The following is a 19,437-nucleotide window of genomic DNA, read 5'->3' on the forward strand; positions in this document are numbered from 1 at the left end:
CCATTGTCATTCCTAGTAAGGGCCTTCAGGAGGTGTCTAACTTTACGAGCCAATCTTCCTCTAGTTAAGGTGTTCCTAAAGTTACGACTAAGAAAAAGTCGAACAAATGCAAAAAAAAAAAAAAAGTAGTGGGTGAAGATTTTACACTTCGGAATGAAGATGGGGATCTTGCTTTGGTTTGATTCTTCATTTTGATTTTCTTCGTTTGAGGTGTTTACACTTGGTGCGTTTATGTTTGGTTAGTTTCGTTTTTAGGTGTTGTGTATCTCGTTGGTTAGCTTTGATCTTTGTTTTGGTTTTGGTCCCGAGATAGCTCGATTGTAGTTAGAGGTTGATCGATGTTTACTTTCGGTAGTTATGTGTTCTAGTCTCGAGCCATACTTTAAATTTTGGTTGGATTCTTCTTTGACCTCTCATTAAAGTTGACTTGGTTATTATTCATGAAGTTTTCGTTATTTAATTTTTTTTATATAAAAAAAACCACAACAAAAAAGTAAGTAAATTTTAGGGTTTATTTTGAAATTTTTGTCAACAAAATTGATTTTGCCATAAACCCTTACAACGTCCTCCCACTCACCATTACTGTACACCCTCCCCTGCCTTCCGCCTCCGTATTCGGCACCGTTGCCGTCTCCTCAACAATCGTTTATCTTCCATCGGCGGTTCCACCTCGTAATCAGATACCAATTTCAATATGGAAATACACGTATGTCTCGCAACCATGTGTATATAAACTTTTTCGTGTATATACGTTTTTTTGGTAATAGTATGAATTTTATTTAATGGGCATTCGCCGTTTGTAGGATGTCTCCGATGAACTGGAAATCAAAGTGAAGAAGTATCAAAGGGGTGAAGGTGCTGATTTGGAGGTATCAAATTATCAATTTATCATTGTTATTATATTATATATGTATGTATATTGAGTTTATAGTAAACCGTTTTTCAATTAATGTTGGGGATATTGCAGTCTCTGAAAGACAAAAAGTTGAAGAGTCAACTTGCTAATAAAGAAGGTTTGTATAAGAAATCTGCAAATGCTGCTGCTAAGGCCGAAAAGGTGAAAATTATAACACATTTTCCTACTTATATACTGTTATATATGATATGATATTGTGCAGTTGCTGTGAAGAAGGGGGAATGGAGTCCAAGTGTTTTTTAAAATTCGGTTATCAATAGTCTGCGTTTCTTATCGCAATATGGTTGAGATTCAAATGAAATATCGCGCGCTGTCTATTGATTTAGAGTTCCTTTTGGTTTCTGTTTAAATCGTAGTAGTTATTGGTATAATGATCAAGTTGAAAAGCTGATGTGTATTGTTAGAAGCAGAGGTTTTATGTAGTTGAAATCTCTGTTGATGTATCTATGCATTTGTATTTAACTATAATTGTACGACTTTGAACCTGAATATCTATAGCAATATTTTGACTGATTACCTATTTATTATAAAATGTATGTGCTTACATGTAATTGTTTTTGTGTAGTGGCTTATGCAAACTGAGGGTGGACTTTTAGAACCCGATGGCATTGAGAAAACATGGAGGATTGATCAACAATCAATTGCTCCAGAAGTGGTTATTGCTAGTAGAAAGAATCAGTTTGATTTAGTCTTACCAGGTCTGCAACTCTACTCTAATTTATATACTAAATATTTTTGAAGTGACAAAATTATTATATTTTATGTTTATTTCTATGCATCTTTACCCTGTAGTTTGTTTACCATGTTTGGAGGTGTTTGTACATGCGTTTTGAAACTGATTATGTGATTTTGAATGATCATAAATCTATAATTGACTGTAGGAATATGGGTTGTAAGAAAGAGTGTGTACATGTGTTCTGTCAACTGCTAAGTAAAAGTTAAGAAACCTGTAGATAAAATGACCCAAAAAAATTCTTTTTCTTTCTTTTTTCTGAAAAATCAGAGATAGTTTGTGAAATGGAGATAAAAGGTCTCTCAACAGGTTAATGTTTAGAAGAACACATGTTATGCAGTGTTGTAAATGACGCCCGTTGCGGCGTGTTGGTGACTAGCCCGTCTCGACCCCGTCTCGTCTTCTAATAAGTCGGTCAACGGTCAAATGTCGAGTCAAATGCGGGAAAGGTCTGGTCAACGCCGGTCAAAAGTCAAAAATTCGGTTAAAATTGATCAAAATTGACGTAGTTTAGCGTTACCTTTTTGTATTATATTAACGATAATAGCGGTTATAGCTACAAACTTGGCAACGAAAGTTTTTTTACTTTAAAATATGTGTATATATATAAAAGTTAACGTCAGTCTCGACTCCCGTCTCGACGTTGTAAGATCCCAACCGTCTCGACCCCATCTCGCGTCTTTTGCAACCCTGCTGTTATGTTACCCTTTAGAAATCTGTTCTGTTACAGTTGATATATAACTTTTAAAACTGATTATTTGACTTCTAAAATAACCTGTTAATTAGAAGCTAGATTCTTTATTTATATATCAGTTAATTAGAAGCACAAATCCCAACACCTCATAGTTGAATTCTCAATTTCGTATGTAAGTATGTAATTACTAGTTGCTTATTTTTTTCTGATTATGTTTATTTTTATTGCTTTTTGAACAGACCTTGGTCCTTACACTCTGGATTACACATCAAGTGGTCGTCATATGGTAGCAGCAGGACGAAAAGGCCACATATCAATCATCGACTTACATATTTTGAAATGTATTAAAGACATGCAAGTAAGTATGATAGATCTTAAGTTCCTAAAGTTTTAGTATCTACTACTTTATGATAACCAATATTGTCATTTCAACTAGTTTTTTTTTGTTTTCTTCGGCTCTTATATTGCTTAGTTTGAGATATATAGTTTGCTTATGTAAAATAAAGTTGTAGTACGTCTTGTAGGTTCAAGAAACCATTCGAGATGTGGTGTTTTTGCATAACGAATTATTTTTTGCTGCTGCACAGAAAAAGTAAGTTTTGATTTTGCTAAGAAATTTGAGTATTAAGTTATTTAATAATATCTTTTGCATTTTTGCTCAACATATACATATAATTGTTAAATTCACTATGAATTTAATTCTGCAGGTACACCTATATTTATAATCGTGCTGGCACAGAACTTCATTGTCTTAAGGTTAGTATTGTGAAATTTCAAAACTTTCTACAATTTTTTTTTTTAATTATCACACTTGTAAAAAAGTGTTTTTTTTGTTACATTTGAATGTTAATGACCTTCAGGAACATGGAGCTGTACTGAAACTTCAATTTCTTAAAAACCACTTTCTCTTGTCATCTATAAACAAATTCGGTCATTTACATTATCAAGACATCACTACGGGCCAAATGGTAGGAAATTACCGTACTGCCCTTGGCCGTTCGGATGTTATACAAGTCAACTCTTACAATAGTGTTCTCGCATCAGGTCATTCTGGTGGTACAGTCAGCATGTGGAAGCCCACTAGCGCTGCGCCACTTGTCAAGATGCTATGTCATCAGGGTCCAGTCACCGCCATCACGTTTCATCCAAACGGTCATCTCATGGCGACAGCTGGCATGGATAAGAAAATAAAAATCTGGGATTTAAGAAAATACGAGGTTATCCAAACGCTACCGGGTCACGCAAAGTCGTTAGATTTTAGTCAAAAAGGGTTACTTGCTACCACAACCGGGTCGTTTGTACAAGTTTTGAAAACTTGTGATTCGCACGATTATGATCGGTACATGATTCATACGATGACGAAAGGTTATCAAGTTAATAAAGTTATGTTTAGACCGTATGAAGATGTGTTAGGGATAGGTCATTCAATGGGGTTATCATCGATTCTTATTCCGGGGTCCGCGGAGCCCAATTTTGATTCGTGGGTTGCGAACCCTTATGAAACGGGTAAACAGAGGAGAGAGAAGGAAATACGGGTTCTTCTTGATAAGCTTCCGCCGGAGTCGATCATGCTGGACCCCACGAAGATCGGGAGTTTGAGGAGTATGAAGAAGAAAGAGAAGTTGAGTAAAGACGAGATTGAGGCGGAGAAGGCGGCTGCCGTGACGGCGGCGAAGGTTGGGACGAAAAAGAAGAAAACGAAAGGACGAAGTAAGCCGAGTAAAGTGGCGAGGAAGAAACAAGAAGGAATTGAACAAGCGAAGAAGGCGTTTGTTGAGAAAGATATGGAGAATGGGGTACCGAAAAAGAAGCAAAAGAGAGTTTTGGAAGATAGTGAACTTCCAGTTGCTTTGCAACCGTTTGTTCGAAGAAAAAAAAGTTAAGAGTTCATTACAAAACTTATGGTTATTACTGCTGATTCCTGATTCTGCAAACAGTAATGATCTAAATCTACAGTTTTGATTTTCATATGGATGAGGTTATATATTTCATTTTATGTTGATCATTGCTTATAGCAATTGCCATAGACTGTATGATGGACTTTAAGGAGGCTTTATTTTTTTATTTTTTGGTAATCTCATTTTAACAGTGTAGTACTCAGTAATTTAAAAAAGGTTACATTTTTGTGTTATAGACTTGTAAACATATTGATCTGTACAATGGGTTCAAGGCATGAATATGTTGATGAATTTATCAATTTGGTTGTTAACTTTATTTAGATTGGCATTAGAAAACAATCATATAAACTAATCTAAGTTTGTGAGTATATTTACATTTATTTAGTATTGATCAATAGTTGAAATAGCATTTTAAGTGACAAACTTATTATAAGAACGTAAGTCAATTGGACTATACGAATATCTTTAAAGTTTAATAATTCAAATACTTAACGCACAATTCACTTGCACATCAATAAGACAGCTCGTTTAACTATATCTCTTTACTTTTTTTCGACTTTAGTACTTTGCCATGTATTTTCTATGATTTTTTTTTTTATGGTCACCAAGATATAATATAATAGTATTTGTTTTCTACTCCTTAAATTCACACTTCTTTATTAACATGTTTATAAACACACTCTCTTTATATATTAAAATATCCAATTCTAATACAAAACAATTTGAGTGCCACTAGAAATTGAACTTTTAGGCTGTATAATTCTTTTTTAGGAACTTTAATCCTTTAAATGCATTCTAAGTCTTATAAATTAGATTCTATAGAATTCTCTCCTTGCCCTATAAAAATAGAGTTTTTCACAACTTAACTATCTTAAAACTAGCTAGAATGGGTGCCCAAAGAAGTTTAATTATAGTACTTGCTCTCTTTTTCATGTTTCTTACAATTTCTGCATCCCAACAACACAAGAAACACTACTACAAACCATGCAAAACCCTAACCCTTTTTTACCATCAAACTCTCTACAATGGCCATAATAGAGCCAAAGCCACCGCGGTTATTGTCGCTAACCCCCCTTGGGCAAATCAAACTAGTTTAGCTGACCAATTTTATTTTGGCGACGTGATTGTTTTTGATGATCCCGTTACTTGAGACAATAACCCTCACTCCACCCCAATCGGTCGAGCCCAAGGTCAGTACACGTGGGCCAACAAAAATACATTTTCCTCGTTGTGGCAACTTTCGTTTGTTCTTAATATTACCGATTATCAGGGTACCATCAACTTGGTTGGGGATAATCCGATATTAATGGAGACTAGGGAGATATCAATTGTTGGTGGCACCGGAGATTTCTTTATGCACAGAGGGATCGCAACAATTACTACCACTATGTTTGATCCAAGTGACTTATATCATTTCAGCCTTCGTTTTGATTTAAAATTTTACGAATGTTGGTAACCACAAGATTAGAGATCATGAGGTCTACATGTTATTTTGGTGTCATTTTATCTGTACTTTGCTCGCATAAATACGGAATATGTCATTTGTCTTAATGACATACACAGTATATATTTGTACCTTGTGTGTTTACACTTTAGTTTAAAATAAAGGTTATTATTTTTGCAGTTTTGTATATTATTGTGCAATTATGTAAATTTAAGATTTAAAATTTTAAGCACAACTTAAGCTAGCTTGCAAAATGCTACTACTTCAAAAGAAAATATAAGTTCGTAATAAATTTGAAAGAGTCGTAGTCTAGTGGTAAGGATTTAAACTTTAATAGTGAAAATTTTAATAAGTCTCAAGTTCGAACCCTTGGAGCAATAAGGTTTACTCTTTGTAGCCAACGTATGTTCACTCGCGATGACTCCGCCCATCCGTAAAATGGGTGATCGCCAAGAAGTTAATCGGCTCGAAAAACAGTTCAGATACTTGGATTAATCTAAAGTTGCCAATAAAATTGGGAACTATACGATTAGTTGTTAGTAGCTCCTGATAGAAATAAAGTTTTCTAACATGTAAATGATGATATTGTGTAAGTGTAGGGACTAATGTGCAAATCCACTAAAATGTTTAAAAGCTCCAATAAACCCCTAAAGAACTTTATGCAAAACCAACACCCATCAAAACCCTAACCTCTGTGCCGCCGGCAAGAAAGATTCATCATGGCTCCGGTCAACACCAGTGATAACCAACTAATTCAAAGAGTCCCTAGAAACACCATCCGTAAAACAGTGATTTCTTTGCTTAAATGGAAAGCACAACAAATCTCCGATCAAAAAACACCAATTTCCGACTACGTTGATAATTACATTTACCTTATCCTAACTCTCAACAAGATCCCACAAAAAGAATTCACCAAAAACCCAAACAAGATACCCATTCCCCATTCTTTACATACCTCGCCGGAATATTGCCGGAGTTGCCTCATAATCGACGACCGGCCAAAACCCAATAACCAAAAGCTTACATTCGAATACGCCGATAAAAAGATCAAAGCTTTAGGAATACCCATAACAAAAATCATCAAACTTTCCAAGATTAAGTCAGATTACAGATCATTTGAGTCAAAAGTTGAACTTTTTAATTTATTTGATGTTTTCTTGGCTGACCGGAGGATAATTGGCATGTTGCCGGAGACATTGGGAAAAGTGTTTTATAAAAAACAAGAAAAAGATTCCGGTGCCGGTGGATTTGCGGCGAGATAGTGATTGGAAAGGTGAGATTGAAATGGGGTTTAGTTGTTGCTTATTGTGGTTGAGTAAAGGAACTTGTAGTGTTGTTAAAGTTGGTAAATTTGATGGAATGAAGGTGGATGAGATTGTTGATAATGTGGTGGCTGCTGCTGCTGGTGTGGTGGAACTAGTGCCTAAGAAATGGGTTGGGCTGAAATCTTTTCATTTAAAGTTTTTTGATTCTTTAGCTTTGCCAATTTATGGGGTTGATCAAATGAAGGATGATGGGAATGAGACTATTTCAAAATAGGTGAAATATGTGTTTGTATGCATTTTGGAGCTATGTTTACTTGGTATATTTATAAAATATATAAAGTTCTAAAATCGTCACAAGTTTTGTTTATTTTTATGGGTATTTAGTGGAGACTGATGAATGATTATTTATCAACATTATCTTGTGCTTGTAAAAGTTCGGTTTTTTGGTTATAATTTGTTTTATTTATGGATGATTTGAAAGTTTGGCCATTGTTGATGGCTATCACTTTATTAGGAAAGTTGATCATCTGATGATATACAACATTTGCTTGAAATTTGGTATTTTCCCGGTTATCGACAGAGGTTGTGATCCTTTGATGATTTGCCCACATTTTTTTAGCGTGCAATTGGTAATCAGTTCTTGTAAAGCTTTTTACAATTATGGGGTCATTAGCAAGAATTTGATAATCTATGAATAGATAGTCATGTGAGGCATTGTGTTCCTTTTTTTTTTTTTCCTCCCCTGAAAAAAACGAAAACTTTTTATAACAACAGAAAACGTTTTCGAAAAGAAGACGAAATCAACAAGAACAATAGATGATCCTAATGAGGCTCGAACCGAGAAAGCGGTAACCTAACGAACTATCTATACCAAGCCTCACCAAACCAAAAAACAATCGTAACACAACCAAAAACTGAAAGCATACGGATACAATGACAAACAAAATCCAAAGAATGCTACGAAACAAGAAACCGAAATAAAGGAACTCAAATATCCTTAATGAACACGCCGAACTTCGCCCTTTCAGCGCCTTGAACCACTTTTTCCTTTCGTTTTTGATGATTCAAATTCTTAACCGGTGGACGCGGAATCTCACTAGAGTTTATAATGTTATCAGTGACCGGTTCACTCTCGGCCATACTCGTCATCATCTTATCAAAAGCCGTGAAGGCCTCGTCAGTCATTATAACCGACCCCGAAGAAACGTCAACGTCCGGGCCCACAAATCCATACTTCTTATCAATCTTACCGCCATAAATAAATTTTGAATGGAGTCCCCGTAGTCCAAATCATCTTCATAATCAACGAGCTTACAAGAACCCGAGGTAGAAGCGACGTTTCTTCTCGACCGCAAGTTCACACCTTCGAATTGTTTCCTAAGAAGCTTTCTATTTAAAACATACCACGACTTGCAGTAACCTTCACACGCAAGATCCTCGCAATCGCAATACATCCTTCCATTACGCCCAATTAAAATTGGTGATGGCCTATCTTCCATCGTATCGTCTACTCGATTCGCCTTCGACTCTTCCTTTCTTTTCTTCTTCTCCATCTTTAAACGAGTCAACCTATCTGGAAGGAAATCGCCAAAGGATCGGTGAGAAGGATTCGCCGGAACCGTAGGTGAAAACGCCGGCGTGGTTGTTCCAGCATGTGTGTACTCGTCGATAGCTTTAGAGTGAGTTGTGTTAGGCATATTTATAGGTAATTGTAAGTGGAGAAAAGGGAAATTGAAATAGGGAAAAATAATTGCAGGGAAAGATTAGTAAAGAGGAGTAAATGTGCGGAGTAATTGAGGGAGGGTACCCTGATCTATTAAGGGTTGAGACATGTTATCTTAAACTTGAGAACTCGGTTTAATTACAATAGTACATTTACTTCTTTTTTTTAATTTTTTTTTCTTCAAAAATTACGAATACTCGTATATAGAACAGATGTCGTTTTTCAAAGAAAGTCGCCCTCAACAAACAATACAAAAAGACGAGAAAATGGGTAAGCTCACACCTAGAAAGCAACTATCAAAACGAAAACTATTTATAAACGAGTCTCCCTAAAAACCATAAAACAAACTAACCAAACAAAACCGATTACAACATGATGATGAAAAGGAATTAGACCAAATGAACCACACAAGATGAACCCGACCACTCAACCTCTAGGTTCCGCCCTTTTCAACTTACCGTTAACCGTCTCTTTCAGGAATTCGTCTCATACCGATTCCCCATCTTGTAAGATAACACATTGGCAGATCTGTCACTCGGTGTGCTCTCGTCGGCTCGTCGCCAAACGGGTCATCATTCCATCGAATGCCGCAAAAGCCTATGAGGACATATTTCCTCCCCTGATTGCCGATGAACTGCCATCTTTACCATCTTGAGGACCCATAAACAAGTTTTGAATTGTGTCCCCGTAATCCAAGTCATCAACATTATCTTTTAACTCGATCGTCCTCTTTCTAGACCTCGGATTAACTTCGCCAAACAAACATTTAGGAACATCTTTATTCAAGACGTACCACGATTTACAAAAATCTTAGCACGAGGGAAACTCGCAATCGCAATAACTTCTTTCACTACTTTCACTACGACCAATCAATTACTTGACGTTTCGTTTAAGTTAGTACCTTCACTTGGTTTGACTTGTGATCGTGTGCCATCGTGTGACCGTTAAGTCTTGAAAGATTTTTATTAACTCTTTATAACTCCTTCAAAAACTTAACAAAGTAACAATACAGTTGTAATACCTCCTCTGCACTTGCTTTTTTCAGATCAAAGTTGTACTTACGAGCAAAACTTACAGATATTGGAAGTAATAATAAGAGAAAAATATATGTCTCAAATGAACATGAAACCTTACGTTTATGATGTTTATAAAGAAAACCACTACCAACACCCATTTTCCATGCGACAAGAAATTAATATTTGAAGATTAAAACAATTAGGGTGCTCCCAACAGTTATGTCTTCCAAGCCGTCCTCCTCTTAGTCCTCAAGGACACTATTGACAGCAAATAGTCCAGCCTCTAGTCCAACCTTTAGTTCAACCTTTAGTCCTTATCCATGTCTATTTCAATCATATTCGTGGACGGAGGATTATGTTATATGTGTGGTACCTTTTGTTTCTTTACTTGTACATTTAATTAATTAATTAATATAATGAGTCCCAATTTATTTGAGAAAATATGCCATTGTTGGTAGTGTTTAGTCGTGAGTTAGTCCTGAGAAGGAAGTGTTGATGGGAAGGGATGAACTTCACCATTGGGAGCACCCTTAGTATGTAATTTGATTTATAAATACCCAAGCTCTTAAGAAAGAAATATCACTTTTAAAGAAATGAAAAAAAAAAAAAAAAAAAAAAAAGTATAAATCAAACCACAGTACTTATTGGATGCTAAAACTTCACTATGGTCATTTTAAAGCTGCTGCAATATGTAACCAAAAGGCCTATCGTCTAAAAACTTCGCTCAACTAGTTTTCAATAAAGCCGCAATTTTGAACACCTCTGGGAGCTTTCTTTTCCTTTCTATATATATCTTGAGATCCATGTTTTGTTTTGGGCACACTAAAAGAATATCATCATAACACTTGTAAATGAAACTTGAGTGCTTTAGAACACATCAAGACATTTTGCTTTGAATCTGTCGATGAACATGCACTAGGAACTCAACATACGAGAGACTACTTGGAGACTTGTCTTCCACCATGTATGAAAAAAACAGCGATCCTGAATAATAGTAAAAAGAAGGGAAAAAAAACGTATTAAAAAGGACATAAATATAGAGAAGGAATGTGGGTGGTCAATATATAGTGTTAATTTGGCTTTTGCTGTCACGGCGATTGGTTTCGAGACGACAGTATAACACAAATGAATATTCATTGATGATTATTATGTTACCTGATGGATCTCCTTTCTTGCATAATTTTAAGCTGCAAGAAATAATATATAATATTGTCAAAAACAGAGATTATTCATTCATATATCAACATGAACATATTCTCGTTCCCGCGTATATAAGAAATGAAGCTGCAAACATCAAACATACCGAAGGTAATTGCATCTTTGGCTCCTTATCTCGTTTATGACCTCATTCAGCTTCTTCGACACAGGGTTGTCGTATTGCTGCAATACAAACTGAATACAAAAGTAAAGGTTATTTTTTTATAGCTGCTGACACAAACAATAATACAAGATTCAAAAAAGCAAAGGTTAAAATCCCGAATGACATTTTATCATCCAGAATCGACGTGGTTAGATAGGTGGGACCCGTGGTATTTAATAACAGGTAAAATGGAAAAATTTCATATCTAACCAATTAAATCATTAAAAAGACTTTCAGTAAAAAAAAAATTTACAATAATAAACTGTACCTGACTAGGAACTTCATCAACAGACGAAATGCCAAACAGTTGGCGTATTGTATCAGGATCAGCAGCGCTTCCAATATAAATCAAACAATCCTCGCCGTTTTCGAGAAGATAGATTCCATTTTCATTTACTTGTTCGCTTGAAAGAGGAATAACAGCAGGAATAACAGATCCATCTGATTCCTGTTACAGAAAACAGAGTTAGTTAGTCACCATACTTACTTATTAAGAAACAAATTTTATAAAGCATTACCTTTATAGTAAGAAGATCATGAATACTTATCATCCTGGGGTATACAAGCGGAATTGCCAGTTGTGCAGACAGAGGGAAAACATAGCTGATCCAGAACGACCGATCATCTATGCGTGCGTCGGTTCGCAATCCAGTACTTTTAATCAAAGCTAATAAAATGGAGCAAACAATGAAATCAATGTGTTTATTAACATGATATAATAAGAAGCCATTTTTAGGTATGGTTTCAGTACCCAACGCAACTTCCAGTAAAAACAATAACATTAGTATGTCAAATATGATTGAAGAAACTATATTATGAAAATAACCATCTTCTGTTTTATCTGAATAAATGACGGTTTTATGCATTAAGATTACACTTTGGATGACTTTCAACTGATTTGACTAGTTCCTTTTATGCTGCTTTATCATTTGGCACATGTGACCCGTTAGAGATAAAATACATCCCAAATCCAATCATTATTATAATTATCAGAAGAAAAAATGTACCAAGAGTGTAAAGAGGCAACAGTTTAAGTGCCTCAGGGAGAATAAGTTGTCCAGATGAAGAAACAGTAGCACAAAACTTGCGATAAGCATGAAGAATGTTGATGCAGAGGTTTGTGACTTGCTCCCTCACTTGTAATAATGGGTTTGTAAGAATTTCATTTGCAGCTGTATCAAAACACAAAAATTTACTTACTTTACCCCCAAAACAGTAAAGAAAGTCGAGTTAATCAAGATACGAAGTGATTAATTACCTTGCTTTAGGAAACATGAAAATTGAGTATCTAAGTCAGCTGAACGGAACAGATTACTGAGCATAGTTGTGCATGGCAACGACAAAGTGGAGACACGTATTCTTCTTTGTCCGTACACGGTAGTATAAAGAAGTGCACACTGCCCAACATTATTAATTAATATACAACATAATTAAGAAAGAAAGAAAAGGAATCTGGTTTTGATAATACAGAAATATACATGGTTTAAGCAAATAAATAATCATTCAGAGTTTCAGTAGGTTATTAAATATTATTGATTGATGATATACCTGAAAAGAACATTCTGTGCCATCATGCAACTTGTCATCATGTTTCAGAGTTACCATGATGGATTTATCACAATCAATCTGTAACAAATAAAAATTTAATCAAACATAACAAACGATGTCAACTCCCAGATGTGTGTGTGTGTGTGTGTGTGAGTGTGTGAGTGTGTGTGTGTGTGAGAGTGTGTGAGTGTGTGAGTGTGTGAGTGTATGTATATATATAGGGGTAGCAACAAACCGCTGGAAGGTCCACATCCGTTGGAATGCGCTTACAGAAGTTTCCAGAGTATTCTTGCACTTGAAGACCCTGCAGAATTGGGAGAAATAGAAAATGAAGAATCAGCCACTCTTAGTGACTAATATAATATAATAATGAAATATAATTCAAATGGAGGAAATAGAAAGTTGACCTGACTGCATCTAACACGCATCACAGCTTCAAACCCTTGAGGCCTAGTAACATTCCATCGAAGATCATTGTAGAGTTTTGCAGGGTCCGAAAGAGCAGAAAACGGGTGATAATAATAAACCTGGTAAAAGGGGAAAGTCCAAATTATCATTATGAAAAAATAATAAAAATGGTGATTGACCAGATGAACATGATGAACTAAAAGATTCATTGATAAGTACCTGTCCTCCAGTAGTCCTTGGGACAATGGAGATGGAGGCAATGTCTACATAACTTTGGGTAGTAAGAAATACATCAACAGAGACCTGAATGTATTATTTAACAATCTTATAAGTACAAAAAACATGCCAGAAAAGGTTATAGATTTGATAACTAGAAGTTAATAATACAACATATGCAAATTTGGGAAGCCTAACCTGGTACTCAGCGAATTCAATGGCCATAGTCTTGAAAGTTTTGTCTACTGGTTGAAGTAGTTTATGAGGTTCCTGAAATTTCAGAATAATGAACACTTCTGAGACTTTTGTTGAACCTGGTTGCACGCCACATATGCAATAACATAAATAAACAAAAAGTATATATACCTTCTCTCCTGCAGATATATTAGTTCTTCCTTCAGCTTCTCGAGCAGAGAGAGCCGCAATACCGACAGAAGGCAACACTGCAATTGTTATTTAAATATATATAGCAAATAATAAGTTCAAAATTGTCCCAGAGGTGAATTATGTGTGAATTACACATGAATTGTAGTAAAAAGGTGAATTATGATCAATATGAGTGAGTCACTAACAATAAATTGTAAATATATATTCAGAAATTCAAGAGCTTACCTGACTGAAATACCAGAAGTTTGCCTCCAGTGCTCTTCATTGCCATAAAAGCAGCCTAAGTGATACAAAAAATGGAAGTTATGTAACAGGCAAAGACTACAATATTAACAAAATTTATCGACAATACAGAAAATATAGTACCTTTATGCCAGCACCAAAAGCTGAATCAGCAGTTTTATTATTTTGAAACATGGTTGGGATGCTTTCCAGTAATAGATCTAGATGCTGACGACACTGTAGCCTCAACCATAACGTTATTAAAAATTTAATATTAGTTTCAAACATCTTGAATGCAGCAAGTCATTAACCATAAAAGATCACAATTTCCAAATCTGGTGAATAAAACCCTAAAAAATGTACATAATTTGAATAACTAACCTCAGAGAGCTGTACAATAACATCAGTTTCAAGAGGAGTGTAAACATCTTGTACATCAGGAACTATGAGCATCAATGGCTGCAACACCAATATCAAGATAATTACTACACTTAACTTTGTATTATATCTATTACATTTCTTTCTATTTGTCATTTAAATTAAAAAACCTGCTGCAATGCACGTTTCAGGTTGTAGAAATGGATGGTCGAGTCAAATGTAGCAATTCCCACCATCGTCCGAGGACCCTCCTGCACCAATCAGTCATTATAGATCAGACATATGAATCACATAGAAAACTAAAATCAAATACCATCAGTTATATGCAAATTTAGTACTTCAAATTCACAGATATAGGTTACAATCAGCACAAACTCACTGGAAGATCGGAAATAACTCGGCTGATAGCACTGCAAGCTCCAGCTGTGGCACCGGTTTGTATGGCATTCATTGATACATCAATGAGAAAGAAAAACACAGCAGGCATCGGATCACGCACCTGGGAAGACACAATATATATTATATATTATATATTATATATATATATATATAGGATTATAGGATCCCAATTATAAGGTAGTATTACATAATTCAAAGACAAATTCTTTCATATGTTTGGTTTTTACAATACACTATTTATTTCAAACATGGACCAATTATAGAAAGATAGCTACATACCATAAACTCTTTAGTAGCAATAAATTCAACTGTGCCTCTGCATAGCTCAGGTCTCTCATCAGCATCTCTACGTCTTCCATCGGGACCTAAATTGCACTGATAATCAGGGGGAGTTTCATCTGTGAAACCTGGAAAGGAAGAAAAAATAAGAGTGAAAACCTGTATATTTTAATGCTCATGTTTAAAGAACCAACATGAATTTATACGTATTATTCGTATAAATGTTTTAATTTGCAGATGTGAAAGATATACTCAATCAATCAAGTGGTTGTGACATGAAGATATATATGTGGTTAGCAGATAATACTCACCACAAAAATTACAAATAAAACGTCTTCCTTGGTCAACAAACTTCATAAATGGGTTGATGTAGCCTTTGCAACGAGAACAACGAACAGGACCACCATCCCCAAAATCCACTATCTGCAAATATAACCATTTATACGAATAATGCATGCAATAGAACATGATAAAAGGAGTGCATCATAACATTACAAAGTATAAAACTTGTTATGTGTATACTTGGATAGGCTCTTCGGATGGATGAGGGAGGGCCAAAGGCTGAACCAATAAGGCCAATTGCATCCCAGACGTGTTCAAAAGATCGGTAGTGCAAGCAATCTGAAAATTTAAGAAGAAAAAAAACCAATAACTATAAAACCAACATCTTCAAACACAAAAAGTAGATATGAGAAACTATAAATCACCTGATTGATGGTACACCTCATGTACCGTGGACTACAGTTGCCGGTATCCCTTACAATGAATTCACTTGTAGCAGGCTTCGAAATACATCAAAAAGTATGAAATCGTTATTTAATTCAAAATACGCTATTAAGAATGAAAAAACTTCATAAAATGATGTAATACCGGTGGAGGATTGGCCTGGTTGCCCACACGAGTTTCATGTAGTTGCACCGAAGCATTGGGAATAGGGCGTGGAATCTGGTTTGGGTCGATCTTTGATGGTCCGGTAACTGCACCACCGCCAGCACCCATAGCAGGTGATATTGTAGCCATTGATTGTTGATTAGGAAGTGGTGGTTGCATACCGTACACTGTTGGTTGTTGACCAGATCCCGGGATTGGTGGAGGTGGTACATTCTAACCATATATTTATGAAATCAGAACTCAAAATCATAATGCAAGTGATCAAAGGAAAAAAAATGGCATCATACAAAAAGTGATAAATATTTAAAACACGGATCTATCGTCTATGATACTCTAGTAGATTGTGAATCTTGGAGTAAACTCATGACACTGAGTAATTCCAAACTTTGTACCAAGTATTTCATGTTATTTTAGGTCTCTAAGATTGTTATTATCATCCGCATATTTGGTCAACTACAAAAAGGAAGTGACAGTGTTTTAGTCAAATATTGTATCCCAAATATGCAAAGTTTCTATAATTTGTCAAGGGACATGGTAATCGATGTTTTATGTGTAAACACCAAAAACCTTTTTCTACAACTGTATTATTTGTGCAGCTGCATTATGTCATGTGATAATGCAGTTAGATATCCTTTTCCTACTTCTATAATCTGCAAGTTGATATTCATCTATGTGAAGTTGTATTGTATTGCTTAGAAAACTATAATGTTCTAAAACTTTCTGTTTCTCCATTCACGTTAGTTTCCTTTCTTTCTGCGAAAAATTGACACAAAAGTGATGGATCACAGTCTTGCACAATACGGAGTATTATGTAACTCAATCAGAGCTTAATACAGTACCAATTTTTAGCGTGTACTTTATATAATACAGTAATACACGATAATACAGTACCAAGAGCTTAATATTGTAGCATGATGAAAATGTTAGCGTGTACTTTATATAAAATTCTCTAGAATGTCCACTTAGAAATGACAAACTAAGATCGTTCAAATTTAGAACATAAAACTTACTTGTCGAGATTGCATTTGCCATGGCTGAGCCCCAAAAGGAGAAGCTTGTGATTGAGGCATAGCTTGACCATGAGCCGAAAATGTTGGTGGTCCTCTAGGAGGTGCAGAAAAAGGGGGTGCTAGTGACGGTGGCCCTCTCGGTTGATTATCAGGTGAACTTCCAGAAAACGGCGTTGATTGGCCAGAAAACGGACCCATGGGTGGCGACGACATTGTTGGCGGAGACGGTGGAGGTCCAGCAGACGGTCTTGGTCCAACACCAACTGAAGGTGGATACTGAGGACCACCTTGCATACCACTGCCCGGTCCAAACGATGGTGGACCATTACTCATCAGACCACCACCACCACCCACATTCTGCGGCGGAACAGGTGGGCCTCCAAAAGGACCAGGTCGAGGACCGGGAGCACCCATTGTTGGAGCCGGAAACGGTCCAGAACCCATAGGCCTTGATGCAAAAGGAGGAGGGGCGTTGACACCAGGAGGACCGCCGCCAGGGCCTCGGTTAGGAGCCATGAAAGGAGGCAATGTACCTTGTGGAGGTCCGTTAGGAGGTGGCACCGCACCTCTAGGAACCGCACCTGGCGGAGGTCCAGGACGATTAGGTCCAGAAAACGGTGATGAAAACTGAGAAGGTTGTTGACCATAAGGAGGAACAGGACCTCTTCCTGGTGGCTGATTAGAGCGATTGATTTGAAGGTTTTGCAAATTATCAGCAATCAAATTAGGGTTAGGGTTATAATTAGGCGGTAAATTGCCAGGTCTAGGTCCACCGGGAGCTGCCATTATCACGATCTAGAAAATTGAACTCTCGGTCTGTATCTATCTGTAAATATATATGCACGCTCACAATTCTTCAACACTTTCACACTGCAACGGATAACGATTCAATTTTCACATCAATAACGAATGAAACGCGATAATAGGTGACCAAATATGGACAAGATCAATCGCGATTTTTAAGATCTGAGATAGATAAATAAAAGATTAAAAATAAATGAGTAGATTGTATCATGCAATTCATGAATATACCTGTAGCTGAAATCACTGATCGGATCACTGATGAGGGAATTTAGGTCAGAAAAGAATATATGTAGGAAATACCTAACCGATGATCAAGGGGAGTAAAAGGGGATGAAAATTTGGGAAAACAGCCTGAGGCTCAAATACTATTTTACATTACAATTTATTTACATCTACTCACAAAAATACATGACATTGTAATTTCTTGTAATAAAATATATTTTGAATAGTTATTTTTTATTTTTTATTAACATTAATTAACATAATATATAATATATAATATAATATATAATATAATATAATTATAATGAAAATTTCATGCAATTAATAAATCATAATCATAAATCATAAATATATACTACGGTATTAAAGATCAATTTAATGACGTTAATATCGTGGTTTAAGTTATCATGGAGTATCTGGTAACGTAATAGGAGTATGATTTTTGTTTATTTACGGCAAGTATATTAGTTAGGCATTTGCCGAGTGCAAACAAGCAATAGCCTATACTACTTTTGTGTTATCGATGATGACATATGCATGTTAGTGACTAAGATTGCCATCTAATGTAATGTCGTTAGTTATGTGTTTCGGGTTATGGAAAAAAGCGTAGTTGGACCACTTTAATCCTGAGTGAAAATATTTTTGGTGATGTGAAAATATTTTTGGTGACGTGGTAAAATATGATTGGAAATTATATAAGAAAAATTAAATTAAATTAAATTAATAATTAATAATAAAAAATATCTATGTTAAAGCTTAATTGGATGAAAAAAATATCACGACAAATTTTCCGTCAGAAGCATCACTAACGTCAATGGGCGTTACCACTAACTCCAGTTAACATGCGTCACCTTTCGTCATATTTGTGAGCAAGACCAAAATGACTTTAGAATCAAAAAACGAATGTGGGAGCAATAATGGACAAGGGGTGAAGAAGATGCTAAGAAGGGAAAAGATGAAGCCGGAACGATTTTGGCCACGATTATGGTGAAATAAAGGCTAAAGAAATGAACAACGAAAAAACGAAGGAAGAGAGGCCAATTCTACATAGAGTAGTAAACCGCTTAAACAAACAAAACAATGACGAAACTCAAGTACAACTTTGAGAATATACTCGTTACCTACGGTCGCCATAGATGACTTGAAAAATGGACGAGAACTCAAAAAAGACACAAGAACAAAATTAAGCTCTTATGAACGTTAAACTTTCAATAAATCTAACTATAAAAATAATAATAAACTAATATTTTATAAAAGTTACAAATTCAAAGAGATTTCAATACATTTCTAACAAAGTATTATTCTTAAATAATTGTCATTCCTTTCTATTGAATTATCATTTAAATAAATTACTATCCTAAATATTTTTAACCAAAGTAGTTCGATCAATCTCAATAGTTATAGTTAGGGATGACGATGACCACCCGATCAAGTGGATATCCACTCGATCCACCTGCTTCGTCACGGATATGGATCAATATAAATTAATACGGATATGGATGAACCTAAATGGATATATGGATATGGATATGGAAATGGATGAAAAATGTCATCCATGAATATATCCATTAACACTCGAAATACAAAAATATAGATATATGCTTACATATTTACTATTATAAAT

The 19,437-nt window shown here is 35.5% G+C and overlaps 3 protein-coding genes and 1 pseudogene across 3 annotated transcripts; 3 read left to right on the top strand and 1 right to left on the bottom strand.

Annotated features, from left to right (window-relative positions):
- The first annotated feature begins 577 nt into the window (after positions 1-577).
- Positions 578-4,388, top strand: LOC139878568 (probable U3 small nucleolar RNA-associated protein 7). The gene is made up of 8 exons (XM_071865375.1): positions 578-706; positions 804-869; positions 968-1,057; positions 1,482-1,614; positions 2,583-2,701; positions 2,868-2,935; positions 3,051-3,099; positions 3,204-4,388. Exons 1-8 carry the CDS (start codon positions 695-697, stop codon positions 4,224-4,226), a joined length of 1,560 nt encoding a protein of 519 aa, XP_071721476.1. The 5' UTR covers positions 578-694; the 3' UTR covers positions 4,227-4,388.
- A 739-nt stretch (positions 4,389-5,127) lies between these two features.
- LOC139878584 (disease resistance response protein 206-like) lies at positions 5,128-5,697 on the top strand (annotated as a pseudogene).
- A 707-nt stretch (positions 5,698-6,404) lies between these two features.
- LOC139843105 (uncharacterized) lies at positions 6,405-6,947 on the top strand. Its single transcript, XM_071833182.1, has one exon. The coding sequence runs from the start codon at positions 6,405-6,407 to the stop codon at positions 6,945-6,947; it is 543 nt and encodes a 180-aa protein (XP_071689283.1).
- Positions 6,948-10,314: 3,367 nt separating this feature from the next.
- LOC139878600 (protein transport protein SEC24 C-like) lies at positions 10,315-17,933 on the bottom strand. The gene is made up of 25 exons (XM_071865376.1): positions 17,820-17,933; positions 16,788-17,657; positions 15,757-15,990; positions 15,594-15,668; positions 15,409-15,507; positions 15,198-15,309; positions 14,887-15,014; positions 14,588-14,707; positions 14,379-14,459; positions 14,212-14,289; positions 13,975-14,067; positions 13,834-13,888; positions 13,588-13,664; positions 13,420-13,491; positions 13,225-13,308; positions 13,005-13,124; positions 12,833-12,901; positions 12,598-12,675; positions 12,308-12,446; positions 12,057-12,221; positions 11,568-11,716; positions 11,318-11,497; positions 10,993-11,081; positions 10,845-10,876; positions 10,315-10,673 (listed from the first exon to the last, which is right to left on the bottom strand). Exons 2-25 carry the CDS (start codon positions 17,571-17,573, stop codon positions 10,567-10,569), a joined length of 3,222 nt encoding a protein of 1,073 aa, XP_071721477.1. The 5' UTR covers positions 17,574-17,657; positions 17,820-17,933; the 3' UTR covers positions 10,315-10,566.
- Positions 17,934-19,437: the final 1,504 nt, after the last annotated feature.

This window comes from Rutidosis leptorrhynchoides, chromosome 1 (assembly GCF_046630445.1).
Source record: "Rutidosis leptorrhynchoides isolate AG116_Rl617_1_P2 chromosome 1, CSIRO_AGI_Rlap_v1, whole genome shotgun sequence".
Lineage (NCBI taxonomy): Eukaryota > Viridiplantae > Streptophyta > Magnoliopsida > Asterales > Asteraceae > Rutidosis > Rutidosis leptorrhynchoides.

Coding starts and splice junctions, on each gene's coding strand:
- LOC139878568 (XM_071865375.1), top strand. Junction 1,058..1,481: donor CTGCTGCTAAGGCCGAAAAG/GTGAAAATTATA, acceptor GTTTTTGTGTAG/TGGCTTATGCAAACTGAGGG. Junction 2,936..3,050: donor TTTGCTGCTGCACAGAAAAA/GTAAGTTTTGAT, acceptor TTAATTCTGCAG/GTACACCTATATTTATAATC.
- LOC139843105 (XM_071833182.1), top strand. CDS start 6,405: ATGGCTCCGGTCAACACCAGTGATAACCAACTAATTCAAAGAGTCCCT.
- LOC139878600 (XM_071865376.1), bottom strand. CDS start 17,573: ATGGCAGCTCCCGGTGGACCTAGACCTGGCAATTTACCGCCTAATTAT. Junction 15,991..16,787: donor GGCAAATGCAATCTCGACAA/GTAAGTTTTATG, acceptor ATATATGGTTAG/AATGTACCACCTCCACCAAT. Junction 12,222..12,307: donor TTCATGTTTCCTAAAGCAAG/GTAATTAATCAC, acceptor GTTTTGATACAG/CTGCAAATGAAATTCTTACA.